General features: G+C 41.4%; 1 protein-coding gene across 3 annotated transcripts in view; it reads left to right on the top strand.

The window, feature by feature from the left end:
* LOC149307427 (proprotein convertase subtilisin/kexin type 6-like) overlaps positions 1–18,621 on the top strand; it is an 82,866-nt gene that overhangs the window by 43,198 nt on the left and 21,047 nt on the right. For all 3 annotated transcript variants that reach the window (XM_089539144.1, XM_089539145.1, XM_089539143.1), the window contains 5 exons: positions 3,284–3,387; positions 6,278–6,398; positions 12,202–12,390; positions 13,125–13,261; positions 15,905–16,084. In XM_089539144.1, the coding sequence (XP_089395270.1) occupies positions 3,284–3,387; positions 6,278–6,398; positions 12,202–12,390; positions 13,125–13,261; positions 15,905–16,084 (731 nt within the window). The remainder of the gene's footprint in view (positions 1–3,283; positions 3,388–6,277; positions 6,399–12,201; positions 12,391–13,124; positions 13,262–15,904; positions 16,085–18,621) is intronic.

The raw sequence follows: 18,621 nt of genomic DNA on the forward strand, positions 1-18,621 counted from the left end.
AGGCTGCAGCAGTTTGCTTTTGCCTGAACCTACTGGGAAGGGCAAGATTCTGTGTCATCCTCTCCTCTTCCCCACTGCTGAGTTAACTGAGTACAAACTGCTTTTGCACTTTGAACTCAGGTTTGCAGGTGTTGAAGTTAGCTGAGAAAAATAGGGAAAGGGAGGAGGAGGAGAGAAAGTGTGACATTTTAAAAGCAGCTAAAGAAAAATGATAGAAGAACCTAGGGACTATCCCTGCCAAATTGGGACAATCAGAGGGTATGGAATTCCTGCATCTGCTATGGATTTTGGGTAGGGGACATACTCAAGGTACATTCGTTTGCCTTGGGAACCATTGAGTTGAATTTCACAACTGACTCCAAATTAGAAGGACATCTTAGAACATGCTTTTGACACTGTCCTGTGACACAGAGGGAAATGAAAAACTAATGTTCAAGCAGCACATTCTGCAACACATTACAGATGAAATAAGGCCATGTGTGCTTTTAATATCCTTCTCTTTGTGTGCTTTTAATACCATTCTTCTTATACTAAGCATCATTGTTTAAGCAATATTTCTTCCACACCCAACCCTTGTAAAAAAAAACCTGCTGTTCTGCTTGTTCTTTTTGGCATTTACCCACTTTATTGTGGTTAAAATTGTAATTTCTTTTTGTCCCGTACTTGCTTAAAGAAACAGCAGGGTTAGTAAAGTGACCACAACCAATTCTGTTTTTTAAAAAAGCCAAATGTTTGATCTCAGTATTAATGTAGTTGTGCTCATTGTGGCTGAACAGGACATTATGAAAAGCGATGTAGGAGGAACATTACTTAGAACACATGTGTCTGCATAAGTCTTTATTGCTATTTGTATTGCTATCAAGACTTCTCTGTCACTACCATGCAGAAATCTCAACTTCTAGAGACTCAGAGACTTTTCTACTAAATGTCCAGATCTTTTTCAGAAACAAACAAAACCAGGGACTATCTTAAGGGTAACAAATGCAAAAAAGAAAATGTTTTAAAAACTTAAAGCAGATTTATTGAGGGAAAAGCTTTCTTGGACTAAATTCCATTTAATCGGGTAAACCACATGAAGTGCCATAGACTCTTACAAGCCCCAGAAAAAATGCTAGTCTTTAAACTGCCTCATAAGAAGAGATACATTGGATTAGACCAAAACTTTATTAATCCAGTATCTTGTTTTCTACAATAGCCCACTAAATGCCTTTGGAACCCCCCCATAAGAAGAACATGCATGAATTAGCACCAGTCCATTCATGTTTCCTGACCGCTGCTATTGAGTGGTATGATGCCTTTGATAACTGGAGGCGCCATCATTACAAGTTGAATATCCCATGTCCAGAACTCCAAAATACTCCAAAGTCTGAGATAGTGACACCTTTGCTTTCTGATAATTAAGTGTACACAAATGTTGTTTCATGCACAAAATGATTTCGAACACCAAAATCTGCGGATGCTCAAGTCCTGTTATGTACAACGGCAGAGTAAAATGGCAATGACAAACCCCCTCTGAAGAAACATGCAAAGAAAACCTAATGATAGGTTCACCTTAGGATCACCATAAGTCAGAAATTACTTGAAGGCACACAGCATCAACAAAGTCCCTTATATAAAATTGTAAAAATCAAGATTTGCTTTCTGGAATGTATTATGGTTCAGATGGTTCAATCTGTAGATACAGAATCCATTGTAATATATTGTCATTCAGAAAATTTGCTCGCTGTTACTTATTTCCAACACATCAAAATGGCTGGGTATCTGAGAATTCCTGACGGAGAACATTTAAATTTCCATATTGTTGCTAAAATTCTCTGGTCTCTTTCTCACTACAGAATTACAGCACTTTGATTCCCTTGTAACTATTATGTCTCCATCCTATGTAAACATGGGATGTGTAGTTTTGTGCAGTATTTAGAATTCTCTGCCAGAAAACCCTAATGCCTCACCAAACTACAAATCACAGGATGCAGCCAAGGCAGTTATAAAATGCTATAGTTGCATAGAGCAAAAAAAGCTCTTTACTTCTCTGTCACGATAGCCTCAGACTTTTTCTTTTTTGCCTTTTTTATTTTTATAATAAGGAAGGGGGGGAAATGAAACCCTTTGCTCAGACTGCTGACTGCTTTTAATGCTCCCACGCTGTGACTTTGGCTCCTATCACTAATATATTGTTGGCTGCTGTGAGTGCACAGTGGCAAAGACAGTTAATTTGTGACATTACTGTGATGGAGGACATGGCAACGTCTTGCCAGTGTGGAGAGAGTTAGCGGCTCCGGTCTCATCCCTGCCCACCCACTCATGCCTCCCTCCCTTGCCTTCCAAGATAGATTGGCCCCGTTTTAAAACACATGTTGTGCTAGCACAGTTTGAAAAGAGCGGAGCGTTCATTACAAACAAATTGGAGAAGGTTAGGCCTGTAAATTTTGGAATTGTTTAGCTCTTTGACATAAAATGCTCCATTAAGTATCCGGGACCAAGCGCATTAAATGATGCTGAATGCTCTAATGTTTTGTTTTTTTATTGCCGGAGAGGACATGAATTGACTTTTTTTGTTGTATCTAAATACTTGATATAATTATAAAATCAACGCTTCAGATGCTTTGAAGAACACCTGCAGGGCAAAAACATCTCGGAGGCTGGCAATGCTTCTTCCTGTCACTTTAGCACAGCCCTGCCCAACCTGGGACCCTTCAGATTTGTGGGAGCTATAGGACCCATACAGACAGGCCAAAATAAAGCTGCTTCGGATCACTTTGGAGGTATGCTATTTAAGTGATGCATGCATCCTAAGAGTTTGAAAACCGCGCCAAAGCCAAGCTCCAGTACTTAGGCGTGGAGCATGGCTTTGGCATGGCTTCCGGACTCTTAGGACGCATGCATCATTTAAACAGCATACCTCCAAAGTGATTTGAAGCAGCTTTATTTTGGCCTGTCTGTATAGGGCCATAGTTTTCTAGCAAGTCCAGCTAATTGAAGTTATAGTCTAACACACTTTTTAAGGATGCTGATGGCTTCTGGGCCAGATAACAGTCGATCATTTATATTGAATAACATTCTAGGCTCTAGAAGTGATTGACTCCAGGCTTCAAGGTCCACAAAGTTGTGATTCAGGAGCTACACATGCCTTTGTTTTAGAGGTTTTCTTTTGCTTGGTTGTTTGCTTTACCCTTTGGCTAGGCTCTTTCAAAGTCCCGTCAATAGTATTGCCAAGACTTCCTATCTTCATAGACGATATCTATTTATCCATAATTTGTCCTGTCCATCCTTTCATCCTCTTTAGCCCTCTGCTGACCTGGCGAGACGTCCAGCACTTGCTTGTTAAAACATCTCGACCCGTGCACCTCATGGCACCTGACTGGAAAACCAACGGAGCTGGACATCGAGGTGAGGCAATGCGGATGTGTCTTTGGTTTGGTGCACTTTTCCAATAAACTGGCAAGGAGATTTCTTTGTAGAAAATTTTGTCTAACAAAATGAGAAGAAAAGATGGGGTGGTGGTAACTGCAGGATTTCTGTTGATAGCAGTCCATGAGGATACTTGGTACCATACTGAACTCTTTGAAAAATTCACGATCTGCTTTTCCATTCCTGATCAAAAACTGCCTTTTCTGTTCATTAGCATTTTGTAAATATTTGAAGAAAGTGCATTCTTTCTGTGTGTCTTTCAGGGCTAAAGAGACATGGGAATCTCTAAATGTTATTGGACTGCAGTTCCCATCAGCCTTGATCAGCATAGCTGGTGGTGAAGAATGATGCGAGATGCAGCCCAACAGCAATGGGACAACTATGTTCCCCAGTCTTAATTTTTCATTCCCCCCCCAAAAAAATACATTGTTACAAATGCCAAAAATGTCCTCTAGGGGCCCAGGAGGGTTGAAAATCATGTCCCCATATTCCTTAGAGGTAATTTGAGGGCAAAACAATTTGCTTTATGGGAGCTGATGTGGTTGGGGTTGCCGCCAGGTCTCCTGGAGAGCTAATGGAGCCCCCTTGCCTTCCACACTTGCCTATCCTTGCACTAGATGGACTAGTCATCTGGATCAATATAAGTCAGCTCCTGCTTGTATATATACTCCCATCTCCCAATAGGCACACAGACAAAATCCCACTTCAAAACAGTATCTGTCTTTCTCCTTCCACTGCAGTGGAGCCAAGCAAACTGGGATATATTGAACGGTGGGGAATCAACTCCCTTCTCCCATCTCTGCTGCTCTAAACCAGTTGCCCCTCCATGATTCCTTCTACTTTTAAGCAGGGATGTCTGACCATAGATTGTGTGCCGTGTTTGGTCCTCACTTGGTGCCAGGGGAGCAAGATCTCTGTCCCTCCTCTTAGCTGTTTGAATGTGCTTTGCCACTTAGGCTGCTCCTCCCTTTCCTAGCCCTTGAGAACCATCTGATAGAGCTGCAAAAAGTCTTTCTGTTGTTGAGATTCCCTATATCCAAGATTGCCAAAGCATGGCCAGACTATCCACAAAGAGTGCTTTGATTTCAGTGTATATTTGAACACATTCCTGGTCAGGCTTGTTCAAGGGATGAAGTAGACTCTGCTCTAGTAAGTTTATCAAAGTTGCTTTTTTTTAATGGGGATATTTCACTACTAGGTGAGAAATCTATGTGAATCTTTGGAGGTTTCTTAGTATGAGAAGTCCATCTTCCCATATAGTGGCCGTGGGATTTAAAAGCCCAAATCAATATCCACCAAAGTCTTCTGAGCTGGAAAGTTCGTAAGCAGCTCTTTCTATTACTTGCCCTGCAGACCTGCTGGGGAACATTATTATTGGCTGTTCTGTGGTCTGATAATCCTCTTAGAAGCCATTTCTATCAGTGAGTATTTATGAGCTCCTGTCTATTTCAGCAAGCAAAGCCCAAGTGGCGGCGAATATCAGCGCTTGGAAAAGTTACTTCTTTATTACAACTCTCCAGAAGCCAGTATGGCCAGTTGTAGCTCTGTGAAAAAACCACAAAAGAAAATAGTATTTTGAAGAAACTTATTTTTACTAATGCAGAATGCTGTCTTGATCCAACACATTTTACCTCCTCTAGCTCTTTTTGTTAGAGATATCAAAGCATTGTCAAGATTCAGAACAAGCTAGCTTCAGAATTAAATTCTATCTCCTGTGTTTGCTTTCAGTGACTTTATAGTAATCCTTTCAGTAAAACCTTTGACTGATTCTGAAAAAATAATATCCTGGATTTTCTGGATTTTTGTTCTAAAAATGATTATTTTCTTTTCTTTTGTAACTGGAGAAAAGGGTATTAGTGTCTGTGTGTACATTACAAATGCCAACTTTGAGTAGTGATAATAACAGCTTTGGTTTTCCTGTGCAGTTTTATTCCAGATACAGGTGGATTCTGTTTTAATATAAGAAACATTTCCAATATAAGGCAGAGGGCAAACTTTATCCGCATGCTGCGATATGGATATGGTGCAATCTCAGTTCTTGACATAAACTCAAATGAATATATAGGATGAGTCGTATCAACTGTTTTGCTCAGTGCCACAAATCATGGTGCTTGGCACTCCAGACAGAAGTGTTTGATAAATATTAGGTAGGCCCACCAGTATGCACTTGAATCCAGAATTTGCATACTGTATATACTCTTGTATAAGTCTAGAAGTCTAGAAGTCAAGGTCTTTCTGAGCTGCGAGACTTCCTGAGCTATGATATCCTTGAGGCTGGTGATGCTAAGGATTAAACCCATGACTTACTGCATTCATAGCACCATGGAGCCTCCCTTTAAAAACAAACACAAAGATGCCTCCACCAACTCTGAACCTGCAACAGGGAGAGCAGGATACTTTCTGTCCTGCAAACACAAAACCCACTTGTCCGCCAGCAAGCCCTTGCCTCAAGGGCACCAAAGAAACAGGAACAGCTACTGTAAAAGGAAAAGGTTTCACACAAGCATCTATGTTATGAAATGTAGCCTAAGACAGCCAGTTCCATTAGGGATGGTATTTGCTAGTCTTTGGGGAATTTGAACTGTTGACAACCAAAAGGCAGAGCAACATAAATTTTAAATATCCTATTCTTTTTAATGAAAGTAACATTTTTTGTGCCACAAAGAGGTTCAGGAGGAATAGCTGGAGGAAAAAAATCAATGGGAAATCCATGGGCAAGGAGGGGACAGAATAAGAACAAGGTCTAAAATCCAGGGAGTTTATGGATTAACAAAATCTGTTTACAGTTACAGTTACCTATCTCTCTAGCTTGTGAGCAATAACAGGTCTTTGATAAACCAGTGAATCTCTGAGACACCTGTCTTTTCAGTTAGCCATTTGTATGGATTTGGCCTGGTGGATGCAGAAGCTCTTGTCGTTGAAGCAAAGAAATGGCAGATGGTCCCTGCCCAGCACATTTGTGTTGGAACTTCAAATAAAAAGCCGTCGTGGTGAGTATGAATTGGTATACCTCTCCTCCACTACCTCTGTAGTACTTTTATTGCAGGGCTAAAAGTGTGTTGCATGTTTTTCCACAAAGGATTTCAGATATTTTTCAAGTGAACCCATAGAAAAGATACATAAAAATGATAAAGGCATGGCCTCTTTCCCTTGTGAACAGGCACCCCAAACTTCATGTGTTTACACTGATTTACTTTGGAGAGCAAAGGTATTTCTGTTCATTATCAGAAATGCTATCTTCCATTCTTTTAGTGCCTGGTTTGTTGTTGTTTAACTGCCCTCGAGTCAACTTCGACTCATGGCGACCCTGTGGATCAGACATCTAGGAAAACCACTTCTGAGTCTTCTTTGCTTAAGAAAACCCTATGAAATTAATGGGGTCCCCATAACACGACAGTTGAAGGCACATACATAGGAGCGTGCATACACTAACCATACACAACCAGGATAATAATAATACTAATATTGATAATAATAATTGTAAGCCACTCTGATAGCTTTTAGGGCTGAAGGGCAGGGTATAAATACCATAATAAATAAATAATATTGAGGCGGGTAACAATCATAAAATCACAGTGACATTAATTAAACATAATTCCCTAACCCCCCCCCCATTAAAATAGAAAACATCATAAAATACAATCAATCTAAAATTAACCTAGATAAGCACTGACCATGACCTGGTACCTTAATACCCCAAGTCCATATATTGAGGAAGAAAGGTATTCCCACCCATGGTCAGAAATGCTTTTCTCCATTCTTTTGGTACCTTCTTGACCTGGTACTAACTATACACAACCAGGATCAGCACTGACTGTGGCCTGAAACTTTAACTTTGGTTGAAGTATGCCTAATACCAGCTTAAGGCTGGTATTATTCACAGGTCTTCCTTGAAGGAAGACAGAAGATGCATTGGCCTAACTGAGATACAAGTGGAAGAACAAGAGAATCACAGAACTGGGAAGTCTGAAGGGATCCCCAAGTGTCACCTACTCCAAGCATGGTGGGTTTCCACCTTTCTTGCTGCCAAACATCTGCAGTTTCCGTAAGTTATGTGAATTATTTAAGTTAGGCTTCAAGTAAAAATTAAACCAAATAAATAAACCTCTCCAGATGAGCAGTATGTGGAGGAAAGGGACAAAATGTTTTTCTTTCTCTCCCTTTCTATTCTTTTGAAGCTGTCCCTCCTACCATACTGTTATTTAAAGAATGTGTATCCCTCCCTTTTTAGGCTCCCAGAGCAACTTACAAAGAGACTTAGCATGACAGTCCCTGCCCTCAGGCTTACTATTTAAATTTTAAAACAGTAATGCCTAAGGCATAAGAGATGGAGAGAAAAAAGAAACAATATGGGATGGTTCCTCCTTGCTCCAATCTCCAGGGGAAAGGGTGGCAACTCAATATGTGTACATGTGCTGTCAAGGCACTTGTTGTTGACTTATGGTGAGTTCATGAATTTCATAGTGTTGCTTAGGAAAGGAAGACTCAAAGCGGGGGGGGGGGGGGGGTCCATTGCCTTCCATTGAAATTTGGCTTACAGGACCTGATGTTCCTTGGGCTAGTCTACACATAAGTGTAATATGTAAATTGCTGCAGATTTTTTTTCACATTTGCATCATTGTGTTCACTTTCCTGCACAAATTTGCATCCTCAAAATGTGTAGCCATTCGATTCCATCCAAAGCAGACACATGGCTACATGTTTGATAATGCAGAGCCTTGCAGATACTCCATTAAAAATCGCAAGTCCTCTTTATCTGAGTTTAGGGAATTCCCCCCACCATGCAAAAAGCCCAAATTCTTCTGCGTGTGGCCAGATCATAGTCTATTTGATTTGAATGAGGAATATTTGAATCGTGTAGGCCCTGACCCTGCTTAGTTTCCAAGATTACATGGGTGATGTCAAAGTGGTGTCAAACTGCATTATTTCTGCAGTGCAGATTCAAAGTACTCCAGCATGGAGCACTGGCTCACTCCTGAAGAGAGGGGTGTAGTAACAGAAAAGCAGAGGTAACAGAAAAGCAGTGGCTGGAACGTTGAATGGGGGATGTCACACCTGTTGCATTTTGTGCATCTCCCTGCTCTTGAATAGAAGGGCCATCTGGAAAGTTGGCTGTATCTACACTGCAGAATTAAAGCTGTGTGATACTGCTTTAACTGTCATGGCTCAACGCTATAAAATTTTGGGATTGGTAGTTTTGTGAAATAGTCAGCCTTCTCTGTCACAGGGCTCTGGTGCCACATCAAGCTAGAAATCCCAGGATCCCATAGGATTCCATGAGCTGTGACAGTTAAAGCAGTGTCAAATTGCATTAATTCTGCAGTGTGACAGCACCCTTAAAATGCAAGCCCAAGTACAGTACGTTTGTAAAAAACTGACAAGAGATGAAAATCTACAGAACCCTCACCAAGGTTTAACCTCCACCCATCAAGGAACTGATCAGAGATTGTTAGGTTACTTTGATGGGTTCATTCTCAAGAGAGGTGAAGAACAGACATGTTCCTAGATTTTTCCCCCCCTAAGCTTTTTTCTTTGCTTTGTACTGCATTGTCAATCTCTCTCCCACCCATCCCTTCTTTAAGAGTCTGTTTTCTGCTGGTAGAGCTTGCTGTGGCTTTTGCCTTGACTGGTTCTAATTACTGAGCTGCATAAACTCTTTTTGAACCCTGACGATGATTGGAAGTTGGTTCAGCATTGCCTTGATCTAGGTTCCCTGAGTGTGCAAGCAACTTTCCGCTCTCCTCCCATCTCCCTCCTGTTCTGGGGTGTGGATCAGATACATTAAAAAACATAATGTTATTCAGTGTAGCCAAACAGGGCCATGGCTGCTGCATAGGCATTGTTGTGCCCATGTTCACAAGCCATTGCAGTGGAGTGATTAGAATATAGGACTAGGCTGGAGAAATTCATGTTCTCCCTGTACCCAATGTGGCATAATGGTTTGAATGTGGGACTAGGACTCCAAAGACCAGGGTTTGATTCATCACTTGACCATGAAACCAATTGGGTGATCTTGGACAAGTTGCATACTCTCGTCCTCAGGGGAAGGCAAGTGCAAACCTCCTCTGAACATATCTTGCCAAGAAAAACCCATGATAGGTTTTCTGTAAGGTCGCCGTACATCAGAAACAGCCTGAAGGTACACAAAGCCATATCCCTACCTTCAGTACAGTTGGAGTCTTAGGCTGTTCGCCATCCTAATTATGCCAGCCATTACATCTGCTAGGAGGTTGTTATAGGTCACATCTGTTGAAATTTCACTCTGTTGTAAGAAGCATCAGCATTCTCATCTCTTATCTTATTTACTTTCGAGGAGGCCTTTTGCCCACACTTAACCTGTCACTAGTTGTCTGCACTGTCTCTTATATAATATTCTATAGGTTACACAAGGTTATACTCTGTACCTCACAGATTTATTCCCAGGTATCAGAGTTGGCAACTGAATAAACCTGGGTTGTAACCCCATTAACTAGTAGAAATTCAAAGGCTACGAACAGCACCTTGGTGTGAGCCTCTCTGTTCACTTGGAAGCCTGCAGGAATACACTGGGTATAAATATGGTGGATATGTAGCCTAGGTGCAGAAATACAGTGAGCATGGGAGATCTGATCTACACATTGAGAAAACTCTGTTCAAACTTTGTTTCAGCCAAGGAGATAGGGTTGGCTGTACCATTAACTAGGCAGAGTGAGGTAGCAATGAGAGCTGGGAGGAGAGAACTGTACACAACACAGGCTTCTTTGCAGCCTAGGCTGTTATCTTCAGCTGCAATGGAGAATCCTCTTCCACCACCAGTGTTGTCTTGTGCTTTATCCCAGGTGGCAAGATACCTTCAGACAGCCCTGAATGGAGGCAGCTCTCATTGCACATTTAACTGCAAAGCCCTCCATTGCCACAAAGGGGAAATCCATACATGCAGGTGCTTTGCCTTGCAGCGCACATGGAGGTCCAGATTTAGGAAGTACTGGATATTAATGACACTTCAGTAGGCAGGGCTTTCTGCATGATAGCATGTTACCTTCTTGCTTTTATGCAACCTGCTCCTATTTTGGACCAGGATTCTAGGGCTGACATTACTTAAACTACAAGCTGCAAACATTTGGGCAAAACAGTATTTTGAAATCAGTTCAATCTGCATGTAAGTAATGTTTTGAAGTCCAGATGACAATGTTGTTGTTGTTTGAACTCTCTCTCCCCGGTAAGTGACATCATCATTTATAGCTTTCATAAATTCTTGCTTTATGAGTAAGACAAAATTAAAGAGAGACGATGTAATCCCCATGAGCATCTTCCAGCATATGCTAGAGAAGCATCACCAGAGCAAGTCTGTGGACTGACAAGCAATCCTCCCAATAAATTGGACATTAGCAACATGTTCACAGTTCTGTGCGGGAATTTGGCTCATTTCTGGTGGGTGGTGACTCTAAAGCAGTGGGGGACTCTGCTCTTTAAAAGCATAACATCTTCAGCTCAAAGAGATCCAAGAATGCTGAAGCAAACCGCTTCCCTCCTGTTCAAGAAGGATATTATGGAGAGAAGCCATAGGCTGAACCCATCCTTGTGAAATGAAAAGGAAGTTCCAAGGACAGTCCATCAGCATCTTGTTCTGACCTGACCCTTTGGTCTCTGGAGGCACATGATGCAGCCCTATTGATTCACATAGCACATAGATTAAACTGAGGAATTTATTACCACAAGATGTAGTGACAACTGAAAACTTGGATGGCTTTTAAAAATGATTGAGTAGATTCATAAAGGTTAGGGCTATCAGTGGCTATTAATTTGGCTTACTTATGTGTCACTTCCTATATCGAAGGTAGTGCTCCTTTGTATTTCAGTTGCTGGGATTTATGCATGAGGCAGAAGGTGCAGTTGCACTCATGCCCTGGTTGTGTGCTTCTCAGACTGCATGAATGAACTGCTAGACTAGAAAGACTGATCCACATGCCCCTTCTTACATTGTTTTGCTTGAAATTCATTCTATGACTGACTTCTTCATAATGGCTTGTGAAAACATATGTTCTTGTAAAACTAAGCATATTTAGGCCAGTGCCTGGATGAGAGGCGCTCCTGGAAACTCGATGTATTTTATTATTTGGGGGCTCCATAAGGAAAGAAAAATGAGGTATAAATGTACTTGTTAAAATAAAATAAACATGTACAATCTCCAGAGGAGACAGGGTTTTCTGTGCCATGCTCTACAGATTTCCACTTGGTGGAAACAGAGAGATGGGTTTTCTCTGTGGTAGGTAATGCCTGTCTTCGGGAATGATTTCCCTTTGCAGTACATCATGCCTCAGTGCTGATTTTTCTCCAGTATTTAATGAAAACCAGTGTTCTCACCTTGGCTTTCTCCCAGCTGTAAACTACATCAAACTCTTATATGCTGTGTATTTTTGTTAGCTCATTTCATTTATGTAAACCAGTGCTTCTTAAGATATATGATGTGAGGGACTGACATTTTTTCTTTTTCCAATGTGGCAGGGTACCATATTTGTGCCCATTGGCTACAACTGTTTCTTTTTTAGGAACTCTCCAGAGACTTCCAGCTGATGGCTCAAGATGTGACACTGGTCCACAGACCACCATTTTGAGAAGCACTAGTCTAAATTATTTTGGAGGGGTTGTAAATGAGAAATATTATAGAAATATTGCTTATCAATAAATAGGCAAGGGTACAAGCCATTACTGATTAACTGGACATGGCGAAGTTCAGTTATCAACTGATGCCTCAAACTTTCAGGATTCTGGTTGCCTGACCGCTTTGGCTTTCCTTTATTTCCCATTCTTTAGGTTCCTTTCTGCTTACAAGACATTGCGGACAGCAACTGTAACTAATGCCTGTGCTGACCAGCCTGACCATCATGTTGCTTATCTGGAGCATGTTATTGTCCGAGTTACTATTTCACACCCTCGACGGGGAGATCTCCAGATCAGCCTAACATCTCCTTCTGGAACTAAGTCCCAGCTCCTGGGAAGGAGGTAAGCTTCATTAGTGAAGTACATTTTGTAGTGGTCTTCTTGTGTGTTTTTCGTCATTGCACATTGCTAACAGATGTTTCAGCTTTTCTTTGACACAGTGTGTAGACACACTGCGTCAAAGAGCTGTGGAAGAGCCATGGTATTGGCTATGGCGCCCTTTCCATGGTGCAAAAAGAAGCCACTTTTTGCAGCTTCTTTGTGCGCCACAGACCTGCCGGGTTAGTGGCATGATGTGCAGTTCCCTCATCCCCAACCCAGCACTTCCAGGGGCTGCACAGAGCAATCTCTTAGGGGCGATCTGTCCAGCCCCTTTGTTAAACATTACACTGCTTTCAATTGGTATTTCTCTGTGTGAAGATCTATGTCTGTGTATGTGCCAAACAAGCAGAACTGGGTGGTACTTGTTGCGCAGGATGCTATGTGTGATAAGGTTTTAGCCCAAATGAAGGTTGAAATGCTGGAAAGATTATGAAGGTGTGATAAGGAAGAGAGAAGTCTGAATTGAATAGTGTTTTTGAAAACACTGTTCAGCAGTGAGATACGTCCCATGAAGAAGAGCAGGAAGGTTTTCCCCCTAACTGCTGCAAGATACTGGATAACCATTTGCTGAGGCTGTTCTGACTTCATGGATTTTCTGCACTAAGCAGGAAGATGGGCTATTTGGCTTAAATCTACCCACCCCTGCAAAATCTATAGGTCTATACATCAACCTTCATATTGTCATCCATTAACAGACAGCATGACGATTCCAGTCAAGGCTTTAAACATTGGGAATTCATGACCGTCCATTGCTGGGGAGAAAAGGCAGCCGGAGAATGGTCACTGGAAATCCAGGATAAACCATATCATGTACGAAACCTAAACATACACGGTAAGTACCTCTGGATTGTGTCCTTTTCTCAGAGCTTGGAAAAATTACAGGATGTCAGAGGTGTACAAATGGAAGCATTGAACAGAGACACCTCATGTTGTTGGTTTTAAATGCATATAGATTTGTATATAAATCCCACTAGGCATGGTAACATTTTTGGGAATCTGTAGAATTAACATTGACTTGATGGATTTATTGCTTTGGGGGTGTGATTGCAGCAAGAACACGCATACGTTTTACCCCATAAAACTGATGAAAACCAGTGCGATATATACATATTTATGGTGCGCAGACATTCCAAATGTGCATACTTTAGAACTCTGATGTTTAAGTTTTATAGGTCTTGACTATAATTCCCCTCCCCCTTGGAGAAAAATCAGAGTAGCAGAAGGAGAGGAATAGGTAACTGGATGGCAGAGTTGTACAAATGGAAGCATTGAACAGGGACACCTCATGTTATTGTGTTTAAATGCATATAGATTTGTATATAAATCCCACTAGGCATGATATACCATCTCCCTAAGTCGCTCCTCATAAGGCTTTATGGTTTCCAGGCCTTTCCCCATTTTAATCACCCTCCTCTGGCAGGGACGTAGCCAGGGGGGGGTTCTTGGGGTCCGGACCCCCCCTTCCATTAGAAAAATGAATGGTGCGTGCTGTTGCGCCGCCGCACTCAAGCCCCATTATAATGGTGGCACTTAGTCTGGACCCCCCCCCCCTTCCTAAAATCCTGGCTACGTCCCTGCCTCTGGACACGTTCCAGCTTCTTTCCTGTAGTTTGAATCCATTGCTCCATGTCCTGGACTCTGGGGCAGCAGAAAACAAGCTTGCTCCATCCTCAATATGACATCCCTTCAAATATTTAAAAATGGCTAACTAACATGTCTTTAATGTTCTGTACATCTTTAAACTTGATAGCCTTATTTAGTTCCTTCATAGAACTAACAGAGGCAGGGAGGATCTTAGTATTGTGTAAGCTTGGGCCAGCAGTCTCAATGCAAGATGGTAGCCAATAAGCTACTATACATTTGGCATAGGTGCTGATCATAGCTACCTCTACTCGCCTATCTAATCTTACCTAATCTTTATAGGTAAGAACTGGTTTTTCTTTCTCCCCTTGATCACTACACATGCAACTCACCTCATCAACAGTTGTGCTCACTCTCACACTCTCTGTGTGTGTTCTGACCACCTCCTAAAATATATTTATCGCAGGAAGCTGCTATAAATCCCTGCAAACACATATTTCACCATACCTTTCCTGGAGGTCTTTAAAGCAAATTTGTTCTGCACTCTGGTGGATTACTTCTAAAGCTCCTTGGTATATATGTTTTTTATTTTTTAAAAGCCCTCAAAACCAGAGCCAAACCTGAGTTCCATGGCTGGCACCTTATTGGAAGGACATCTTTTAATCTTCCTTAAACCCTTCGGACAGTTTGATTTATAACGATTGGTTTCTTTTTAAAACAGTGGTTGAGAAGAATAATCTTGAAGGAAAAGCCAAGGATTTGTGCATGTTAGCAAATTGTAATGCACACACCTTCCTGGGAATTAAGGGGATTTCATACGTTGGCTTCAAACAAAGAATATTGGCAACATGATTAACTGGCCTTTTGAGCATTGTGGAGGGATGGAACTTGTCAGTCCTTTCCAGAATAAGGGAAGTTTTCATATAGCCACAACATAGCCACAGCCGGCAGTTTACACTTATCTGGTATTCTTCCAGTACAAAATTTGTGATAGTGGGCTAGTTTCTCCAAGTTGGACTGTGCCCACTGCAACTCTTTTTCCTCTGCAATCTGCAACCACTCCAGAATGTTGTGCATGTCCATCTTGATTCTGAGGCGTCTCAACAGGCATGGCGATTGCTCCCTAAAGCATTTTCTCCATAGAATCGTAGAGCTGGAAGAAACCACAGGGGCCATTGAGTCCAGCCCCTGCCATGCAGGAACTCACAATCAAAGCACTCCCAACAGATGGCCATCCAGCCTCTGCTTAAAAACCTCCAAAGAAGGAGACTCCACCACACTCAGAGGCAACACATTCCACTGTGTTGAACAGCTCTGACTGCCAAGACGTTCCTCCTGAAATTTAGGTTGAGTCTCTTTTCCTGTAGTTTGAATCCATTGCTCCTTGTCCTAGCTGTGGAAAACAAGCCTCTTCCTTCTTCACTATGACATCCCTTCAAATATTTACTACTGCCATGTCCCCTCTTAACCTTCTTGCTATTGCTATTGCTTTTCATTCGGCTAAACATTCCCAGCTCCTTAAGCCGCTCCTCATACGGCATGCCTTCCATTTTCTAAAACATGTATCTCAGCAGAGAATTTGGCATGGAAGGAGTTCTTGAACGAAGAAAAATGGACAAACCACGTGCTGGGTTTTGCTTGTAGGTTCTCCCTCCCCAGGAAAAAATCCCCCAAATTATCCACAACCTGCAGTTTGATAGTGTCCCTTTATACTTGAAATAATATAACTGTACTTTTGGTTCAGGATCTCAAAAAGTCAGCTGTATATACTTTTTTTTGGTAATATGTACATTTATTTCATTTGAATCAGTTCATTATTCTATTAATGCGGAGGACTGTCCCACTAAAATTATTGCTGGTTTTATATTATTGCTGAATTCATAATATTTTGCAGGGAAGTTAAAAGAATGGAGCCTTATCTTGTATGGAACAGCTGAGCCACCATCCTCTAATTTCAGCTCCCAGCACTCCAGGTCAAGATTGCTGGAGATGCCATCATCCGACATGGACATCTCCAAAGTTGCTTTCTTCCATACGCAGATGGAGATGCCGGAGGAGGAAGAGGAATATACAGGTAAAGTACCCATCTCCCTTCCATCTTCCCTTCCTTTCTTCCTTCCTTTTCTTAATATATATGCTTCCAGAAAGATTGCTGCCACCAGTCAAAAGACATTGTGCAACTATTTGGTTTATTCCTCCTTACTAAGAATAAACTATTAAAGAAAAAGATGCATGATACAGTAGATAAACATGAGCAGGCTGTACCCAATTCAGCGAAGGAGGCAGAGCAATTGCAAAATGAAAATCTCATCCAGAAGCAGCCCTTTCCTTCCAGCGCTACTTCCTTGCATGAACAACCACAGCTGTTTCTTTTTCCTCCTTGGAAAAACTAGAAGAGTGTTCCTGGATTCATGTGTAATCCAATAACGCCAAGACTATTTATCTTTCTTTTGCCAAGTCCCGCCACAGACGTTAAGACTGGAGATGCTGCTCCATTGAATGCCAAGAAATTGTCCCTGTTAAAAAGCAGTTTGTGATTTGATTGTTCTCACTTGGGAACAATAATAGAAATTCAGTTAAAATAAGAATCTTTTCGAATTTCTGGGAATCACATATTTAATTAAAACAACGGGGAAAGGGAAAGTTTCCAGCCCTCATGGGGCTGCACAGATATGCCTGAAAGGGTGTGGAAATGGCCTGTTGAATTACAGAAGTGTCTGAATGAGAATCCCAGGGGCTGGCAGGCGTGGCAGACTAGAGGCAGCCAGCACCGCTCCTTCCATTTCCTCGTCGCTATCTAAACATTACAAAAACATTATGAAAAATGGTATACACGGCAGAATAAATTATGTAAAATTAGAACAAGGCCAACATGTTTGATTTGAATAATCTCTGCAGAGTACAGAGTTAACAGAATGTTTTTAGGGGGGGGATGATGTACAATTTTAAAGTTCCTCCTATCAGTGCTGGGGATATAACACAATCTTGTAACAGAGTGCTTCCCTTTTCATGGTTAAACAAATGGATAGGATGTCCAGACGTCAGTCTTAATTTGCATTGTATTTAGGACTGCAAGAATGAATACTTGATAGAGTTCCTATTGCTTTAATCACTAATAGTTCCTGGATCAGGAAGAAGGATTGGGAGGGGATAAGGGGATTATGTAATTTTATGTGTGTGTGTATAGCTATGTATTTCATTTGTGCACTTTTTATTGTTGTAACCCACCTTGATCCCTTTGGAGAGGCGAGATATAAATAAAACTAATAATAATAATAATTGTAAAGTTTTGTCAGGCAGAATTATAGCATGTCTTCTCATTCCTTCAAGCCCACCTTTTGACTGCTGCATCCCTCATATGGCTATTTATAGAGGGAGCATGCAGTAGAGAGGGAGCATGCAGATCTGTTGCTGTAGGTTGTGTTTGGATCCTGTAGGCTTTTTGCAACATGCATGACTGTTAATGTAATCCCCTTCCTGTGATCTGACAATGAAGAGAATCCTGGAAGAGACATCTGAATTTTGGAATGAGGTCTTGGCCTAGATTAAAAAGTGTTACACATGCAGATTTGTTGTTCTTTCTACGTTGCTCCCCAGTGTGATTAAATTATTCAAACAGCAATTTACTGTGATGTTTGGTATTGTTTTCCAGGTGGTCTCATAAATGTTGGAGGAACTCAATAATTTAGATCCTTATACAATTTGCGTTAGCTTTGAAAACTATCCCCCAAGTTGAGCTCTGTGTTTTACACATCCCACAGATTTGCTTGATCGTGGATGTAAATTTGGGAATTTAACATGAGATACTTGGCTTTCTTTGTCATAAGCAAAATTCTGGTTCTCATGCTTGCCATAAAAATTGCTTTAGAGGCACACAGGCAATATCTAGGTGGCAGTATAGAATCCAGAAGTGCCCTTGGATGAGCTTGCAAAATTCAAAAGTTGCCTTTGGTGATAGCATTGCCCAACTCTCTCTCGATCTGGAGACATTTATGAGACCCATTTGGAAAGCAACACCATAGTAAAGTGCTGTTTGAGTTTGTACAGCTGACAAAACCAGATTATGGTGTTCATACACTTGAGCAAAATCCAGATCTTGGTTTTAAGATCTTGTGGCAATGATTAAAAATGCCCGTTGCTCTGGTTAATAGGTAGACAAAATAAGTGCCCATTGTTCTAGTTAATAGGTGGATGGAATACTTGCAAAATCTAGGGCAGGGTTGGCCATAAATTTATGAACCTGGATGAGGGATGTATCAATTTAGATAGCAGGTGCGGCTTTCTAAGTAAAATGTATCCTGGCACATAGAAACTTATGTCAGAGAGGACAGTTCGTACCTAGCCTAGCCTTCTTCCTGACAAACTTGTTGTGGTGCGGCTTCAAGTTGTTTCTGACTTATGGCAACCTATCGTGAAGTTTCCTTGGCAAGATTTGTTCAGAGGAGGCTTGCCAATGCCTTCTCTGATGCTGAGAAAGGGTGACTTGCCCAAAGCCACTCAGTGGTATTCCATGGCCAAACGGGAATTTGAATCCTGGTCTCCTGAGTCAAAATCCAGCACTCAAATCACTACACCAGACTGTCTGCCCTTACAAACTAGTCTTCTGTATCC

The sequence above is a fragment of the Sceloporus occidentalis genome, unplaced genomic scaffold (genome assembly GCF_023333645.1).
Source record: "Sceloporus occidentalis isolate IW3139 unplaced genomic scaffold, rSceOcc1.0.p SCAF_9, whole genome shotgun sequence".
Taxonomy (NCBI): Eukaryota; Metazoa; Chordata; class Lepidosauria; order Squamata; family Phrynosomatidae; genus Sceloporus; species Sceloporus occidentalis.